At 44.4% G+C, this 16,169-nt stretch overlaps 1 protein-coding gene across 11 annotated transcripts in view; it reads left to right on the top strand.

Moving 5' to 3' along the window:
• Positions 1 to 16,169, top strand: part of DOCK7 (dedicator of cytokinesis 7) — a 99,880-nt gene that overhangs the window by 51,592 nt on the left and 32,119 nt on the right. For 6 of the 11 annotated variants that reach the window (XM_054286367.1, XM_054286362.1, XM_054286361.1 and 3 more), the window contains exons 15-23: positions 5,144 to 5,261; positions 6,005 to 6,075; positions 6,777 to 6,915; positions 7,086 to 7,187; positions 7,422 to 7,508; positions 8,270 to 8,501; positions 9,768 to 9,932; positions 11,497 to 11,666; positions 15,277 to 15,381. In XM_054286367.1, coding sequence (XP_054142342.1) covers positions 5,144 to 5,261; positions 6,005 to 6,075; positions 6,777 to 6,915; positions 7,086 to 7,187; positions 7,422 to 7,508; positions 8,270 to 8,501; positions 9,768 to 9,932; positions 11,497 to 11,666; positions 15,277 to 15,381 — 1,189 coding nt within the window. The remainder of the gene's footprint in view (positions 1 to 5,143; positions 5,262 to 6,004; positions 6,076 to 6,776; positions 6,916 to 7,085; positions 7,188 to 7,421; positions 7,509 to 8,269; positions 8,502 to 9,767; positions 9,933 to 11,496; positions 11,667 to 15,276; positions 15,382 to 16,169) is intronic. The other 5 variants (XM_054286369.1, XM_054286366.1, XM_054286365.1 and 2 more) reach the window with 1 other exon arrangement.

The raw sequence follows: 16,169 nt of genomic DNA, 5'->3' as shown, positions 1-16,169 counted from the left end.
AATCTGGGTAAGGGCTTAAAGTGCTCCTTGTTTGTGTTGTTTGGTTCGCTTTATTGCCTCAGGAGTGTGAAAGGATTTTTCCCTGTTTGAGAGCAGTGGATGTTCAGGTTGTGAAGCTCCTTGATGAGCTGTGGAAGGGCAGAATATTCCCAGATGATTCACACAACTTGATTTTCATCTCAGGCCGTTTTCTGATGTAACTCATTGTGCTGCAGTGGATTTACTTGTCATCGAGCCCAGATTAAGTGAGAAAGAGGGAATTAGGTCCAGAGATTGCCTGGATGTGATTCTGCTGTGTTAAGGTTTGTGCAGTAATTTACACCATATAAAACTTATTTTTTAAGAGCTGCTTTGCAGAGGTGGGTGAGATAAATAATACCTCGCTTGCATTTCTCACCTTAGCATTCTTTTTGCTGCTTAAGATTCATACTGCATAAAGAAAGGCTGCAAGTGCTCTGAAATAAATGCCCAGTTCTGCACTGGGTCTCTGCATGAAAACAAGGAGTTTTTTGGGTAGTATTTCAGTGTGAGTCAAAGGTATTTCTCTTTCTGGACTCATTCATAGCAATCCAAGAAATCAAAATCAAATATTGCACAATATGCTTTGGAGAGTTTTCAGGTTTTTGCCAAATTGTTGTGTGTTTAGAAATTCTTCCCCTGGACTTCTTGTTATGTTGTTGATGTACACATGCATGTATGATATGAAGCATCCATAGAAAAAATGTTTGAAAAATGAAATTTTTACTTCATATGTTAGATTTTTTGTATGCTTAGGAGTTGGTAATATCCAGATGACCTTCCCATTCACAGTTAAATACTGTGAAAGTATTTTAGATCTCAGATTGATTGCTGGGGAATATTTTGTGCCAGTATGATTGGGATCAGAGTTACTGGAGTACCTGGAGTTTGGAAAAAGAGCAGAAACAGGGAGATGATCAGGCCCAGCTCTGGGCAGAATAGGGAGTCCTTCAAAAAAACCAATTCTGAATTGTTTCTCTGACACACGGATTTTGGGCTGCAAAACTTGAAGAACTGGTTGTAAAATTAAAAAAAAACAAAAAACAAACCAAAACCAATGTATAGGCATTCTTCAGTCCACTTCACAGTCCTTAAGTGGCTCTGGTTTTGTGTGGTTTCAAATGAACCATTTTCTTTTCTAACTATTTAAGGTAAGAAATCTTTCTGGTTTATTTTGAATTCTTCCTAACCCCATCACCCCCCAAAAATCTTTCTTCTTGGCTTAGTCTTTCTAAAAATGTAGGGAGTTACTGAAGAAATAGCAATGACCAAACAACTGAGGATCAGACATTGTACCAGGTTTCTGCAGCTTGTGTCCCTGTGCTGGTCAGGCATGACACTACCTGAGAAAGGTTTGTTTTCTAAAGGGAAAAGGCAGCCAAAGGCCCTGATGTCAAATATTAATGAAGCACTAATTAGCTGCCAAGCACGTTTCCATATTAATGCCAAGGCCATGAAGTCAGACAGTGCTAAACTCACTGCAGAGCCCCCCTAGATGTCACAACAGTCCCAGAGTCCAGAAGAAAAGTGGGACACAGGAAAGCAGAGAGGAGAAAAGCTTCTGGCATGACTAAACCATAAAATTCAAGAGCCTTGGAAACCCTGAGAGGGAATCCTGCCTCTGAGAGTTGTCAGGAAAAGATGTATGTAACAAACATGATCCTGAAGATCTTTCATGCACCTGGGTGACCCTGATTATATGGGCTTTAAATGATTTTTATAGTAGGAATAAAGCAAGGAAAAAGGTCTCTGGGTTTTACTGAAAAGGGAAATTTTCATAATAAGAAAATTCATTTATAGAAAGTTTCATTGTAAGAGTTAGGAGCAGCTCTTAATGTTTTAATACCTTTGTGAAGGATTTTGGAAAAGGGCTGCAATGATATTGCATAAATATTTAGAGGAGTGCCTGGTGCCATTATGTCCATGGCTTGGGAAGCCTTTGCACTTGAGCAATTTATTTTATGGAAGTAGAAGTACTTTTGAGATCTGTTTGAGATAATAGGATAAGCTTTGCATATATTTGGCGTGGCATTTTAGTAAAAGCTCCAAACACAAGCCCTTGGGTTTACAGCTCCTGCCTGAAACTTTTATTGATGGAAATCAAGACATTTATAATGTTCTGTCACTTTTTCAGCCTCAGTCCCTTTCCATGGCTGTGTGTAGATGGGAAGATCTGAGGTTTTTAGTGATGTGGGGTAGAAGAGAGGCTGGGAGAGCTGGGGATGGAGAAGAGAAGGCTCTGGGGGGATCTTAGAGCTCCTTCCAGGGCCTAAAGGGGCTCAAGGACAGCTGGAAAGGGACTTGGGACAATGGCCTGGAGTGACAGGACAAGAGGTGATGGTTTTAACCTGAAAGAGTAGGTTTAGATGAGATTAGATATTGGGAGTAAATGAATTTCTGTGTGGGCGGTGAGGCCCTGGCCCAGTTTGCCCAGAGCAGCTGTGGCTGCCCCATCCCAGGAAGTGTCCAAGGCCAGTGGGACAGGGTTTGGAGCAGTTTGGGACAGTGGTACGTGTTCCTGCACACACAGGGGGTGGGATGAGGTGATCTTTACCTCACTTCCAGCCCAAACCAGGGTTCCAACCCAAGTTGACCAGTGGTAAGGTCAAGCAGGATTTTTCCATTTGGGGTCACGTTCTGATTTGCTAGCTGGTCTCTTTTTCCCCTTTTTCCATGTAAGTTTTCCACAAAGGGAAGATGGCTGTAATAGGAAACCCTCTGGAGGGAGGCTGCCTGAACAGGGGGAACATCCCCTATCCCCTGTTGCAGTGGGATCTGTGCATCTCAAATCCCATAAGCACCAAGAGCTTCTTCCCAGTGAAATGCCCTTAATGAGGGCTTGAAAAGCAGTGGAGAGGGGAGCAACCTGTCCCTTTCCTCAGCATAAATCAATCCTTTGCATAAGCCTGCCTTTAATATAGGGATCCTGTAGCCTGGCTTCACAAATACCTTAAATCTTTCTCTTAAGCACTAATAATACTTAATAAAAGTTTTATGAGCAAGGTACATTTTAGAGTAAATTTTCATATCCATTTTCATTTTAAAAGAACATCAAGCAGCAAATGTATTCATGGCAGAACAAAGTAATTTAGGAGAGTCACAAAAATGGCCCTGGCCTCCTCTGAAATAGTAGGAGAGCGTTGATTTGGCAAAGTGACCAGTGGGGATGGGATTCCAAAACTTAATTCACCATGAAGGACTTGAGAGGGAAGAAATTCCCACTTGCCTGCTAAGATTATTCCTCTGCCTGCAGGGGTGAAGCAGAGCCTGGTTCATGAGGCTGCCCCAGATGTCCCTGGAGCTGCACTGCTCTTAGGGAGTTCCTTAGGATCAGCATTAGCTGGGCTGTGTAGATGGGGCTGTTGGGGGAGCAGATTTGAGGAATTGCCATCAGAACCAAGGCCTTGGGTGGGGTCCATTGGCCAAAATCTTATCAGTAGTGCCATTTCAGGCAGGCAGGGGCAGCCTCCCTTTGCAGCTGCTCCTCCAGGAGTGTGTCCCACCAGTGCAGGTGTTTTGGAAACTCCTGGCATCTCAAAGGCACCAGGTACCTTCCCTGAGTTACTGCCCTCCTGAGAACTCAAAAAAGTCTTTTTGTTACCAACCTCCTGCTGCCAGCGCTCGACAGCAGCTGCTTTATTACCCCTTCAAAGTTGTCCTGCTGTGCTCCTCGCTTCGCTTCTGAGCCCATCTGGCATCTGCTGTCTCTGTGGGACAAGGAACAGTTGGAAACCACTCACAAATTGTGTTCAGACCCACGGAACAGTTCCCAGAGGGAAGGGAACCTCTTTTGCCTCTTGCCTCACAAGCCAGGGCTGCCAGAGGGCTGGTTCTGCAGTGTTTGGCCAGAATGCAGCGTGCCAGTCCTTGAAGCACTTGAAGCCCTCCCTGAGCTCCCATGGAACCATCCCTGCTGGAGCCCCTGGTTGACCAAGGAGGATGATGCTGGTGTGCTGGGCAGGGCCGGGTGGGAGATGGAATGGGGATTGCCAGGCTGGTTTTTTAAAGATGTGCAACAATTCATACATTTAGACTTGTTTACCAGCAAAAGAATGTTCATTTCCTCTGAATAACTGAGTGTTGAGCTGGAAAAGTCTGCTTTTTTTTGTCTTTAAAAGAACATCAAGGAGGTTTGTGTGGATTTAAGTTGCTTGCACAAAGGACAGGTAGGGGTTTGTAGTAGACAGTTTTGCTGATGAAGTGTGAATCCAACTTTCACCTTGTTGGCAAGGGCCCAGCAGGGCTCAGAGGACAGAAAATACTGCAGAATTTTGCATTTCTCATGGCTATGAAAGTATTCAGGGACTTGGAGAAATGGGACTGGAAGGGTTTTCTAGAAAGTGTCCCCTGCCCAGCAAAGCTTGAGGTTGTCTTTAAACCCCGCTGGAGAGTGTCTGCCTCACCTGGCCTGAGAAACCACCAGAAAATGGAGGTTTCACACCCTCCAAGGCAATTTGTTCTACTGCTTTAGCTCTCCTTACAGCCAGAACATTTTCCCTTGTGCCTCACCTAAATCTCCTGTGCTGCAATTTCCTCCCGTTAGGCCCTGCCACACTCCCTGTGGATGTGATGAGCACTTGACTACTTCAGCCTTTGAAACAGTTCTTTAGCTACCTGGGAGTGCTGTCATTACCTGAAGCTACATGTATCCATGCAGTTTAATCCATTCTCAGAGGAGAAATGGAACCTGAAGTTATCCTGATGTCAGGAGATTTAAAAAAGAAAAGAAAGAAAAAAAAAGAAAGAAGGTATTTAACAGAAACCAGCTGCTCTGTGTTGAGCAAATAAAGTATATGAAATAGAAGTAAATAAAACTTTTGCATCAAAGGTTTCTTTCCGCTTGAACTTAGATTGTAGAATCACTAGGAAATTTTTGGATGGATTTTACAAGTACTCTTCCAAACAAGAACTGTTTCAAAATGTGATGAGAGTGTAAAAATTATGTCTTTTGATGTCTGCAATAAGAGGTCATTACTAAAGACAAATTGTTTGTCTGGGTGTGCACTGCATCTCATGGAACAGAAAATGTCAAACCCTTCACTGTTTGCCTTTCCACAGAGGTTTAAATAAGAGCATTAATGAAGGTGTGAGCCCTCTCATCAGCTGCTGCCTTTGTCTCTTGCAGGAATCTCCTTTATGTGTACCCACAGAGCCTTAACTTTGCCAACCGGCAGGGATCTGCCAGGAACATCACAGTGAAAGTGCAGTTCATGTATGGAGAGGATCCCAGCAATGCCATGCCGGTGAGGGGGCCCTGTGCTCCACGGGAGGGAGCAGTTAGAGCTCCTGTCAGGCTGTTCAAACCTCACTGAAATGCATTTCAAAATAACAGCTTGAGAGGAATCAAAAATTATATTTCAGAGCAAAGAGTGCGGTTGTGTAGAGTTTGCAAGGTGACAGTGGAGCAGCTGAATTTTAACGTGAGATTATTGATTATAAGGGTGGTGAGGTCCTGGCAGAGGTTGTCCAGAGAGATTCTCCATCCCTGGAAGTGTCCAAGGCCAGGTTGGATGGGGCTTGGAGGAACCTGGGATAGTGGAAGCTTTCCCTGTCTCATTCCTGAGGTGGGATTTAAATTCCCTTCCAACCCAACCCATTCTGGGATTCTGGAATTCTGGGATTCTGTGTTTGCAGCAGGCACTGCTCGTGGTTGGAACAGAAGTTTTGCTTCCATGACAAAGGATTAAAGGTGACAGCTTTGTTCAGGGCCAGCAGTGATCCCCACTCAGAGGATCTGTGTAGGGATGGTTCCATCCATCAGTTCTTCTGCCATGTCTGTGTCCATGTGTCACTGGAGTTGTTAAAATTGTGCCTTTTCAGTGACTGGGTGAAGTGCTGCCTGTAAGGGAAGGGGCAGAGAACAAGGAGCAGATGTAACTGTACAGGTGCACAATAAACAGAGCTCTGAATGTCTCTGCAGGATTATGGAACAGATCTTGGCACAGTTTTATAGGGGGGTTCCTGTGTTTTTTTCCTCTTTTTGCAGGTCATCTTTGGCAAATCCAGCTGTCCTGAGTTTTCCAAGGAAGCATACACAGCTGTGGTGTATCACAACAGGTAAACACAGTGTGGAAGTGCAGTTACCAGTGATTAATTATGGTGTTAATTATTTAACAATCAGTGTCTGGACAGCACTCACAGTGACTGCAGTGCCAGTTGATGCTGTCCTTAGAGTTTTGTGACAACTGGGAGACAGAGTCTTTGTTTGCTGTGGTACAGATGAGCTTTGTGTGATCCTGAGCACGTAGCCCAGCTGAGCAGATGCTCCAAGCACAGCTCCAGTCAGCACTCATGAAGATTTATGTTCCAAACTCACGGGAGCAGGTGCCCCCATTGTTTTCTTGGAGCCTTTTACACATTAGGTACAAATTGGAGCTACTTGGTCTTGAAAATAATTCCATTGCAGCTGGGGTGAGGGGTGCTGAATCCAGCAGGAAACGTTTTCCTGGCTTTGCAGCTGTGCCAAGGGAGATTCCTGTCCTGCAGGTCAGGCTTGTGGCAGTGTCCACATTGAGACAGGAGTTTATTGCTCATGTGGTTCAGAGTGCCTGTGTGAGGAGGAGGAGGAGGCTGCTGCCCATTTTTTTTGTGGAGTAGAAGTTTTTCCAGCCTTTGGTGATCAGAAAGTGAGCTTTAATCCCTTGGGGTAGCCCATACACTCCCTTCCCTGCAGATCCTTTAACTCAGAGGGTTCAGTCTGGAGCACAAGGTAGCAAACCACAGTGGGTGACTCAGCTGAGGCTCTGCTCTCTGCACAGATCTCCTGATTTTCACGAGGAAATCAAGATTAAGCTTCCAGCCACTCTGACAGACCACCACCACCTGCTTTTTACTTTCTACCACGTCAGTTGCCAACAAAAACAAAACACACCCCTGGAGACTCCAGTCGGCTACACCGTGAGTGTCTTTCCGTCCTTACATTTCTCAGGATTCATTCAAATGCATTTGCTGGCTCTTTGTTTAGCATCCCTGTGAACTCGTATCCCATTGGAGAGCTTTGGAAATTGGCAAAAGCTCCAAGAAAGCCTTAAGAAATGAGTGGTTTTGTTGTTTTCCTCTCTTTGCAGTGGATCCCGATGCTGCAGAACGGCCGGTTAAAGACGGGTCAGTTCTGCCTGCCTGTGTCATTGGAAAAGCCACCCCAGGCTTATTCAGTGCTTTCTCCAGAGGTGAGCTGAGTTCTGCCTGCTGGAAACCAGCACAATACATGGGAGAAAAAATGAGAGGATGTATGTGTACACATCTCTGTGTGTACATTTATTTATTTCCTAAATACCATTACATTTAGAATTTTAGTGTTTGTGTGTGGCTATGTGCATGTGATCCGGCCAAAATAAATGTAATTAGCAGAGCCTAAGCTCTGCTCTGTGTCACATCCTCTCTGATTCTTCCTCAACCTGCAGGTTCCTCTCCCTGGGATGAAGTGGGTGGACAACCACAAAGGGGTTTTCAATGTGGAAGTTGTTGCTGTGTCATCTCTCCACACTCAGGTGGGTGTTGAGAGCAGTCACTGGAATAAAATAATCTTCTGACAGTTAACACTGTCAGAGTTGATGCTGTGTGTGACAATCCCTTGTAGTGAAATTACAATCTCATTTTCAGTTCTGAGCCAGCACACCCGTTTTTCCACATTCTGCTGTGAGTATATTTGAGAAGTTCTGCTTAAATATATGAGTGGTTTGGCCTTAATTCACAGGGGGGTGAATGGCCAACAGTGTTTTCAGCCTGTTGTGTTTGATACAACAGCTCTAACACAGCCCAGGCAAATGATGTTTTCTTGTTCTTGTTTTCTTGTTTTCTTGTTTTCTTGTTCTTCCCTTTCCCCTCCTCCTCTTTTGTTTCTTCCCTGTATTTTCCCTCTATTTGCCTTTGATCTGAAAATAAAGATGACAATCACTTTGTTTAATCATTTGAGCTTTTGTTTTATTAATTCCCACTGTGTCATTTTGATGGGCTGTGTGTATTTTATTTGTGCTGTAAGTAGTAATGTGATTTTAGTGCATTTTTGTCTGGTTTGTCTAAGAATACACAGTCTGTGGGTCCTCTAGTTTTGCCTTGATAACTTTGAAACTAGAATTAGAATTAAATATGGACAAATCTCTCAAAGATGTTGAATTTCTACTAATTTTGTGGGATTAAATGACCAGATAGAAAAATGAGGGTGAGAACCCATCCATGAGACACAAGTCCATAGAAAATGAAGATATTTTGGGGATTCTTGCTGATTATTGGATTTTTTTGCTTGTTGTAGGACCCTTACCTCGACAAGTTCTTTGCACTTGTCCATGCTCTGGATGAGCACATGTTCCCTGTGCGAATAGGAGACATGAGAATTATGGAGAACAACTTGGAAAATGAACTGAAGAGCAGCATTTCAGCTTTAAATTCCTCTCAACTGGAGCCGGTAGTGCGATTTCTTCATCTCCTGCTTGACAAACTGATCCTTCTGGTAGTAAGACCTCCTGTCATTGCAGGCCAAATAGGTATTTTATTTAAGTTTTATAGAGAATTACATAGCTGAAAGTTTGACACTTCCAATTTTATCATATTTATGTAGAAGTAAAAAAGTCCATTTTTATGCTTTATTTTAGTGCCACTAATATACCAAGTGTCTCCCAAATAAAACATGCTGGCATCCAGATCTGGGGTGATATACACAGGAGCAGTATTTAATATTTAATGGAAAACTTCTAAAAGGACTGGGAATTTGGTGTCCAAATTGAGCCAGCAGAAAAAGAGCCTGATTTTCCTGGATGCTCAGCATGTTTTAGCACTGGAGCTTGTTAAGGTGTCTCCATCCTGACAGAAAATAGGGGTTTCAGCCTTATTGGTCACCTTGGAAAATCTGGTGAAGTAGGAAATTACAGATGCTGCATGTTCCTGTTGTGGATCTGATACTGCCAGCATGAATAATCCCTTCTTTTGCTCCCTGTGAAGGGCTAAGATCTGGCAGTACAGAAAATGTCAAGTTTAAGTCAGGATTAGATCCTTACTATTTAAAGTAGCAGTTTTTGCTGATTTTCTTTTGTAGGAAACCTGAGTTTGGACATAGTGGAATATAAGGATCTAAGACTGCTTTAAAAATACTTCTAAAAGTATTTTCTTAGCTGTATCATTTATTTGTTTAATCTTTCTAGAAAAGAATTTACCTGCATTTTAATTTTATATTTTAATGTTCTTTCACTCTTTCAGTGTTCTGAATTGGTTTAGTTGGTTTGTATGGAATATTATGGACATTAATGACTGGATTTATTTAAAATAAAATTTTAATTTTCTAGCTCCTGTCTTCTTCATCCTTAATTTTTCAAGTGTGTAGTTTTTTTGTGCTCATTTTCTGAGCAGCTTTTTTCTCTCAGCAGAATGAAATTGTTCATTTGATACAGTTTGTATTTTGGCTAAGGCTTAACTAAAGGAAATAATTAACTGCAATAAAGCATGATAAAAATCCAAAGGGTATTACCCATCAGTTAAACAAAGACTTGCTCTTGTTACCATTGCAGTTGATGACAAAAGTTGGGCTGGTTCCAGAAATGGAGCTTAAATTCATTAAGTTTATTATTAATAAAAGTGGCAGCAGATCACTGGAGAGCTCTCCTGCTCTCAGGCTGGTCAGACCTGGTTCAAACTCGAGGCTGTTTGGGATGAGAAAAGCTTGCTGGGCACCTGTAGGAGGTGGATGAACAGCACATTTAGGATTTTCCCTGGGTCCTGCTGCCCTCTAAACCAAACTCCTCCCTTTTTGCTTTCAGTGAACCTGGGCCAAGCATCTTTTGAGGCGATGGCATCGATCATAAACAGACTTCACAAGAACCTGGATGGCAACCAGGACCAGCATGGCAGGAACAGCCTGCTTGCTTCCTATATTTATTATGTTTTTCGCCTGCCCAACACCTACCCCAACTCACCATCACCAGGTAGCTCTTTTGTTTTTTCATTTTATTTCAAGTTTGGTAAAAGAAGGCAGAAGCCACTTGCTGGCAGGTGCTCCTGAGCTCCAGCTGTGTGACTGCTTCCCTACAGGGCTCTGTTTTTAATTTGCCAGTGTAGCCCCTTAAAAGATGAGTTTAATTGCTGTTGTTCAGAGATTTAATCATTTGATGATTTTAAATAAGTGTCACTGTTGAAGGATCGTGAATTAAGGCAAAAAAATGGATTTTAGGGTTTTTCTATGAGACAGGTGTGATGCACTCCTGGGCTGTCGTGTTTCCCAGTCTCCTTGACATGAACTTTTATACTTTAATCCAGTTCTAGCAAAAGTTTAAACACTGGTTGGGTGGAATAGATATCCAAAGGGTATTATCCATCAATTATCAATATCCAATTGCAATTTATGACCAAAGTTGGGCTGATTCCTGAAATAGAGCCTAAATTCATTGAATTTATAATTTATATAATATTCTACATATTTTAATGTGTATATATATACATATATATATGACATGGTTTTATTTCTATGTATACCTATAAAATATAGACATTATGTATTTAAGGCAGGAGTGCAAAATACTAGAAAACACATGTCTGGGTGCAGGAGGGAAATAAATAAATAAATAATATTAATAAATAAATTAATCCTAGCTAAGAGCAAGGGATGGGAAAGAGGCGGTGTGAGTGACAGCCATGGAAAACCAAGTTTTGGAAAGAATGTTCATGCACAGAGTGGGGGACCTCTGAGAGGTGTTGGGAAGGTTTTGTACCTAAAACTGTGCCCACCTTGGGTGGGTTTTGAGTGTGAGGTCTGGAAAACATCCTGTTAGCTAAAGACAATCCCACAGGGAGCCTTGTGCTTCCCAGTGGGTAAAACAGCTTTTAATTCCCACGCTGGAGTGACTGGGCAGGGCTGGGTGTTCTGAGGGGGTCTGGGTGATGGAGGATGGCCAGAGTGACCAGGCAGGGGAGGCCTGAGTGTCCTGAGGGTGAGGGGTGGCCGCGCTGACCTGGCAGGAGAGGCCTGGGTGTCCTGAGGGGGCTGTGGGTGATGGAGGATGGCCCGGCAGGGCTGGTTGTCCTGAGGGAGCCTGGGTGATAGAGATGGCCAGAGTGACCAGGCAGGAGAGGGCCTGGGTGTCCTGAGGAGCTCTGGGTGAGGGATGGCCGGGCTGACCAGGCAGGGCTGGGTGTCCTGAGGGTCTTTGGGTGAGGGATGACCGGGCAGGGCTGTCCTGAGGGCTCTGGGTGAGGGATAGCTGCACTGACTGGGCAGGGCTGTCCTGAGGGTGAGGGGTGACCACACTGACCAGACAGGGCTGTCCTGAGGGGGAGGGATGCCTACACTGACCAGGCAGGGCTGGGTGTCCTGAGGGCTCTGGGTGAGGGATGACCAGGCAGATCTGTCCTGAGGGGCTCTGTGTGAGGGGTGGCCACACTGACTGGGCAAGGCTGGGTGTCCTGAGGGGTCTGGGTGAGGGGTGGCTGAGCTGACCAGGCAGGGCTGTCCTGAGGGTGAGGGGTGGCCGGGCTGACCAGACATCCCTGCAGGTCCCGGCGGCCTGGGCGGCTCGGTGCACTACGCCACCATGGCCAGATCGGCCGTGCGCCCCGCCAGCCTCAACCTGAACCGCTCGCGCAGCCTCAGCAACAGCAACCCCGACATCTCCGGCACCCCCACGTCGCCCGACGATGAGGTGCGCTCCATCATCGGCACCAAGGTACAGCTGTCCTGCCCTGTCCTCTCCTGTCCTGCCCTGTCCTGCCCTGCCAGGGACCCCTCGGAGCCCCAGCACCTCCCACGCCTTCCTGAATACCAGGGAAACCCTTGGGGGTGTCCCAGCCCCTCAGCCCTCTCCCGGTAGTTTTTGTTAGCACCACAGGAATGCTGCTCCTTAGAAACGTCTCTGACTTTGGAGCCATCCTGGATGGCCTTTCACAACTGTGAGGGCTGAGGGCAGGAGCCCTTCTGGATTTGTCTCCCCCTCACTTTTTGCATGGCCAGCAGCTGAATCCTGAGCCCAGCTCTGTTGTGTCTCCTCAAACCTTGCAGCCTCTTACCCCATTCTTCCCTCCTAGCCCCAAACTCCCTCCTCTCCTCTGCATTCAGCTGCTCAGGTTTCTCTGCTCCTCGTGTCTAGAGTGGATGTCCTGCACACAGCAGGAATATTCCTGCTCCCTATGTGGCCCAGAGAGGATTTGGGATGCTTGATGAGAGGCACAGTCTGGCCAACTGAGCACAGGGGCACTGACTCCCACTGACTGTCCACCACAGAAATGACATTCCAGTGTGGGTGCAGAGCATCCAGCATGGCTGTACTCTGGCTCTTGAGTAAAGAGTAAATGCAGTAAATTTCAGTAAATCCATCTCCTCCTGCTGACTTCTAGCTACACAGGACCACCACAGTCTCAATCTGAGCCCTTCATTTTGTGCCTAAAATAGGTGGGATGAGCCAGGACGAAGCAGTGTTGGTAATTCCTTCCCTTGAGAGGGGTGCCTGAGCTGCTTTGGGGTTTTCTCTTTTCTTTTATTTTTTTTTTTATTCCTCAAACTGTGATAACTTCACCAGGGTGAGACTCTTTCCCACCATGACCTTTCATTCTTCCAGCAGAGGTGAATTCCTGAGCCCTTCAGGGAGCTGTTAAATTCCTTTGGAAGTTTAGGGAGCAAGGTTGTTACCAAAGCCACCCCCCTGACCAGGCAGGTTGATGTGGCTGATGCTGGGTTTTGTAAGAGCAAGAAAAACACAGTTTGAGGAAGAGGTTACCAATTTTAAATTAATAACATCATTTACTGACCAAATAAGAGGCTGAAGAATTGTGGGTAGGCAAATGACTATTTCTTACATCAAAGTCCGGACTTAGAAGTCTTGAAATATTTTAAAGACCACTTCAGTATCTTGCTAATTAAACAAGCCTGACCTTTTGTGAAATGCCACAGGCACTGATGTGCATATGGAATTTACCCAGGCTATCAGAAGTTTAACGTGTGCTGGCTTGGTGAATAATGTCACAGTACAAAATGGAGAGAGATTTTCTTCCAGAGGTGTACTCCAGGCTTTAAAGGAAAACCTGTTCTGCGGAGGGAAAAGTTTCCTTTAGGGTAGTCTAAGCATCAGGAATTAACCTCAGTCTGGCTATACAGACTTTTGGTTGAGTGTAATTATTTCTGTTTCTTAATAGACAAAAGTAAGACACTTCCTGAGATGCTGACATGAGTAAAAGGGTGCAGAAATCCCTGTTGTTTCTCCAAGTAATGCCTTAAGGAATAGATAGATTCTAATTTCAAGTGCAGATTCCCTATCACAGGAAGTTTTCTGATTTAAAACAACTCAAATTGTGAGGTTTTTTGTTGTTTGAGGGAGGTCTTCAACGTCCAGTCTAGTGTTATTTTTAATTTAAGGTATTTAGAGGTGTGGTGTAAGTAATCTTGTTTTGCTTAATTTTGAAAACTCTTTACAGGATTTGGAAGATTTCTGTTTATTGTCACAGCAGAGGAGGTCTTAGGTCTGTCATTTGTTTTGCCATCCTTTTTGAATTGAAACCATGTAAATTTTATTCCCTACTGAAGAAAATGTATGAAATGTCTAAAAAGACATGTTTAAAGTGATCCTGGAATGCTGGAGATGTGCTGGGAAAAGCCCAGAAGACATTGTGGGGTTTCATTGTTCTGCCAGTGGATTTTCCCAGGTGTGGGTTATGTTCCTGCACAGACTCAGCTGCAGGTTGAACCCCAGGGGCAGCACAGAATTCAACAACAGCTCTGTGAACTTTGGAGTGACTCTGCCAAGCAGTAAGGAGCTCCTGTACTCTTTTGTTTTCTGAAGAGGAAAGAATCCTTCCCTTTCTACATTTTTGCAAAATGACTTTTGCTTCTGCAAACACAGCGTGTGTCTAATTGTTGTCCTCAGAACCAGAATGTCAAGATTAGGAAACCCTGAGAGAGAAATGTGAGGAGGATAAAAGTATTTTCAAAATTAGTCCTGATTTTACAAAACAAGAGCTTAGTTCAGCATTCTGCAGAGCCCTCTCGACTTTAAATCACTGTGAGCAAAATAAAGCATGTTTATGGGGCTGAGCAGGGCACAGGGCTTTGATTTATTCCTGCCAAAAAGTAATTGAGATTAAAACACTCTCCTTATGTGTTCAGTATTTTTTTTATTGGACATCTTAAGCAAAATTACAGCACTGCTGAGCTCTGCCTCAAGGAGCTCGGTGGATTAATGGTTTGAATCCCAGGTTACAGCTCTCACGCCAGGTTCAACCTTGAGGTGCATTTTAGTTTGCTGAGAGAAATAGATGATTTAGCTTGGTGAATTTTGTAGCTGATGCTGATCACTGGGATGAAATGGGCTGCACCTTTGCTTTGTGTGTTGGGAAAAAGCCCTAAGTTGGAGCAGAAGTGGGGATGGAAGCTCTCGCTCAGGTGAGGGTTGGCAAAATCAATGTGTGCTATTTAGAAGGAATTGTGTCTGTCAGAGCTGCTTCCTGGGACCCAGGGAAGTCCACTCCATCCCCCTGACTGTTCCTGATTTGAGAGCAGCCTGGGTAACAGCACAAGTTTGAATTTTTCCTTCTTTCTGAGTGTCCCAAGGAAAAGAAAGCAGAGAGAGGAGGGATCCACAGTAATTTTGCAAAAAATGATCCATTGCAGTAGAATTTGGAGTACAGGCTAGATTGAGGTTTTGAAAAGCAGGATGGTTTTTCAACTGTTTTGCTTGGAAAATAGGTTGATTCCAGAAGAGGTACGTGCTCTTCCCTCCCTTTGCCACAGTGCCCAGAGGAAATGGCCAAGCGAAATCCTGTCCACAGTTACTCTGCCAGCAGTGCTGCACTTTCATTCCATAGGCTGGGAACTCTGTGGGGATTGACAGTCAGCCTCTTCAGTTTCTCAGCATTTCTGTAAGAATTTAGAGTTTATAAACTCTGGGCTACCCTGAAGGTGCTGGAAACCTCAGAGAGCATCCTCACATCTCAGCACCAGTTTTCCTCTGTCACAGTGTAAATCTCACCTGGCTCCATGGGAATGGGTTTAAACTGAACAAAGTGGGATTTTTCAGGAGGAGGAGAGTTTTTGAATGTCAAGCATTCCAGACAGGACAAGCCAGACCAGAGCTGTTGACAGGATTAATGTTCTGTATGTATGTGAGATATAAAATAATCCTCTGGACTCGATGTCTCGACAGGCACCCGAGAGCTCAGGTTCTAAGTTCTGATGTGTTTGCAGTGTACCCACTTTGATTGCTTGTAAGCACTGAACTTTGACTACTGTATGGCATGCAACATGTAATATTTCTTTCCTTTCCCAACTGCTTTCTGTCACATGCCCAGGGCTTGGACCGCTCCAATTCCTGGGTAAACACTGGTGGTCCAAAAGCAGCCCCATGGGGATCCAACCCCAGCCCAAGTGCAGAGTCAACACAGGTGGTGTCTTCGGTAGAGGTTTTTCTGCCTTTGTTTTCCCTGATGTTTCCCTGTAGAATATCTTCCTTTCAGTGCATATTCCAGTTTTGGTGGTTTCTTTTTTTTTTTTTTTTTTTGAAAACTTTTCAGTTTGGTTTTATAAATTCTCATCTTATCCCCCACCACCCCACCACACTGCATGAAAAACCTCCGATCGCGTGAACGTGTCCCCTCCTCTCATTTCAGTGGTTGCTGGTCTGTGAAATGTAAATGCTGTGACTGCTTTTGTTTTCTTTTTTTTCTCTTTCTCTCACACTAGTTTCAGCTTCAGGTGGAGCACATTTCTAAGTGGGAACATTAATCACAGCTTCATAGTTTTGTCCATGTTTGCCATTCGTTTCGATGTCGTGATCCATTTTGCCATTCTCATCAAGCATTTAGTGCTCATCGTCCAGTAATCCTTCATGACTTGTTTGAGTGGAGTATTGTGAACCCAAATTGATTGCCACATATGAAATTCTCTCTTAAAACATGTCAATTTGAGTGCTGGAGGCAGTGATTTGCCAGGGCCAATTGTATTGTTCTGTGTTGCAAAGTATGAAAACTTTACAGCAGCTTCAGTCAGGAAGAGTTTATTTAGCCCCTGTTGCCTGCTGCTCTGCACTGCATGGTTGCCTTGAACGTACCTCTCAACTGCTCCTCATTCCCAGTTTATCAGCCTTCCCAAAATATTCAGTCCAATTCACTTGCTCTCGTGGCAAATTATTTCCATCAGAAGCAGAACTTGAATGATTTTCCCCTTGCCCATGGCAGCAGCAGCG

Source organism: Melozone crissalis, unplaced genomic scaffold (assembly GCF_028551555.1).
Source record: "Melozone crissalis strain CALT ecotype California unplaced genomic scaffold, PUWL_Pcris_2 ptg000045l_1, whole genome shotgun sequence".
Lineage (NCBI taxonomy): Eukaryota > Metazoa > Chordata > Aves > Passeriformes > Passerellidae > Melozone > Melozone crissalis.
This window is presented reverse-complemented; position numbering and strand designations above follow the sequence as displayed.